Genomic DNA, 2,628 nt, shown 5'->3' on the forward strand with positions numbered 1-2,628 from the left:
GGGGCTGGGTTTGAACCCACCACCTCCGGCATATGAGACCAGCGCCCTACCCTTTTGAGACACAGGCACCACCCCAGAAAAATTATTTCTTAAAAAATCATTTGATGGTAATCAAAATTAACGCCATAATATAATTCTGGAAAGTGTCTACTTGTTTCCAGAAGTCAGGACAAGATGTCTGCATCTTTTTTTTTTAGAAACAGAGTCTCACTTTGTCACCCTCAGTAGAGTGCTGTGGCATCATACAGCTCACAACAACCTCCAGCTCCTGGGCTTAGACGATTCTCTTGCCTCAGCCTCCCAAGTAGCTGGGTCTACAGGCACCCGCCACAACGCCTGGCTATTTTATTTTATTTTATTTATTTATTATTTTGTTGTTGTTGCAGTTTGGCCCGGGCCAGGTTTGAACCCGCCACCCTCAGTATATGGGGCTGGCGCCCTACTCACTGAGCCAAAGGTGCCGCCCTCTCTGGGTCTTTTTTTGCAGTTTTTGGCTAGGGCTGGGTTTGAACCTGCCACCTCCGGCATATGGGGCTGGCACCCTACTCCTTTGAGCCACAGGTGCCACCCCTCTCTGGGTCTTTTTAAAAGAGATAACAGGATAGCTGACACAAACTAACCTTAAATGACCACTGCTTAATAAGGAGAACTAAAACCTAACATCTCTGCATAAATTAAGAGAGTGAAGAACATTGACAAGGGAGAAAATCCTATAAAATTCATACTTATATTCCACTTGTTCCAGTAATACCATTAACAAGAATTTCTATTTGATTATCTTTTACTAGTGTTGGTAAAAAGAAGGAAGACAAAAATATTCTTAAAACAAAAAATGTAAAATGAGAACTGAAATACCTTGTGAGCCAAGTGGAAGAGCAGGCGGTTTTGGAGCCGGCTTTTTGAAGCTGAAAAAAAAATCCAAAGTGCTTACTAAAGAACTCAATAGTCTGTGACACTTAGTCTCCTATAGGAGTGAAATGAGACCTCGATGAACCTTCCCAAATCTTTATTTGTCTGATCTTACTATGTCTCTGCTATCTGGTCTCCACCTGCAGAAGCAGCAACAGCATCAGCAACTACAAAATAGCAACCTAATTTCATTTGCTTGACTATTATGATAGGAATGCTTACTGATATTACTTGATAATTATATATAGCCTTGGAACTTTAACATATATATAAAACTACAGCAGTATTAATAATTATAGTTGTATTTCTTTATGATATTAAATTTAAGGAAACTTTAAAAAAAAAGAACCACAGGCTCAGCGCCTGTGGCTCAAGTGGCTAAGGTGCCAGCCACATACACCTAAGGTGGTGGGTTTGAATCCAGCCTGGCCCGCAAAACAACAATGACGGCTGCAACCAAAAAATAGCTGGGCATTGTGGCGGGCGCCTGTGGTCCCAGCTACTTGGGAGGCTGAGGAAGGAGATTCGCTTGAGCCCAGGAGTTGGAGTTTGCTATGAGCTGTGATGCCATGGCACTCTACCCAGGGGGACAGCTTGAGGCTCTGTCTCAAAAAAAAAAAAGAATCACAAGAGAAGTGTTCTGAGACTCTGCTCTTCCTCACTACTTGTTCTGACTCTGGGACTCTGGTCTTCCTTACTACTTGTCTCACTCTGGGACTCTGCTCTTCCTCACTACTTGTTCTATCTGATTCTGTTATTGTGACCCGCAGCACAACACTCCACACAAATAGTTACAGTAGAAGCCCACCTCTATATTGTTCATATAATGGAACACATACTAGTAGTAGATAGTTATGGTCATCTCAATACGTATATAAATCCATTCCCATTCAGATGTCTTTCCTAGTATCCTTTGTGAATTTCTTCAGAAATCTCCTTTCCAGCTGGGCACCTGTAGCACAGCCTGGGCCCGCCAAACAACAACTCCAACCAAAAAATACACCTGAGCTGGCAGGTACCAAATCCAACCCAGAGCCTCAAGCTGTCCCCCTGGGTAGAGTGCTATGACATCACAGCTCACAGCAACCTCCAACTCCTGGGCTCAAGTGATTCTCCTGCCTCCGCCTCACAAGTAGCTGGGACTACAGGCGTCCACCACAATGCCCAGCTATTTTTTGGTTGCAGCTGTCATTGTTGTTGGCCGGCCCGTGTTGGATTCAAACCTGCCAGCTCAGGTGTACATGGCTGGCGCCTTAGCCACTTGAGCCATAGGCACCGAGCCAACTTACTCATATTCTAATTATCCTTTACCTTTTTGCCCATGTTTTCCCTCCCTTTTTCTTTTCCTTTTTTTTTTCCTTTGGAGACAGAGTCTCACTTTATCACCCTCAACAGAGTACAGCGGTATCACAGTTCACAGCAACCTCAAACTCTTGGGCTTAAGCGATTCTCTTGCCTCAGCCTCCCAAGTAGCTGGAACTACAGGCACCCCCCACAAAGTCCTGCTATTTCTAGAGACGAGATCTTGCTCTGGCTCAGGCTGGTCTCTAACTAGTGAGCTCAGGCAATCCACCCAACTCTGCCTCCCAGAATGCGAGGATTATAGGCATAAGCCACCATGCCTAGCCTGATGTTTTCCTTTTAACCTACTCTTTTTTTTTTTTTTTTTTGAGACGGAGCCTCAAGCTATCCCCCTGGGTAGAGTGCCATGGCATCACA

General features: G+C 44.5%; 1 protein-coding gene across 3 annotated transcripts in view; it reads right to left on the reverse strand.

The window, feature by feature from the left end:
- Positions 1–2,628, reverse strand: part of TTC26 (tetratricopeptide repeat domain 26) — a 61,185-nt gene that overhangs the window by 50,759 nt on the left and 7,798 nt on the right. For all 3 annotated transcript variants that reach the window (XM_003791581.3, XM_012806243.2, XM_003791582.3), the window contains one exon: positions 856–905. In XM_003791581.3, coding sequence (XP_003791629.3) covers positions 856–905 — 50 coding nt within the window. The remainder of the gene's footprint in view (positions 1–855; positions 906–2,628) is intronic.

The sequence above is a fragment of the Otolemur garnettii genome, unplaced genomic scaffold (assembly GCF_000181295.1).
Source record: "Otolemur garnettii isolate 467f Iridium unplaced genomic scaffold, OtoGar3 scaffold00049, whole genome shotgun sequence".
NCBI classification, from domain to species: Eukaryota; Metazoa; Chordata; class Mammalia; order Primates; family Galagidae; genus Otolemur; species Otolemur garnettii.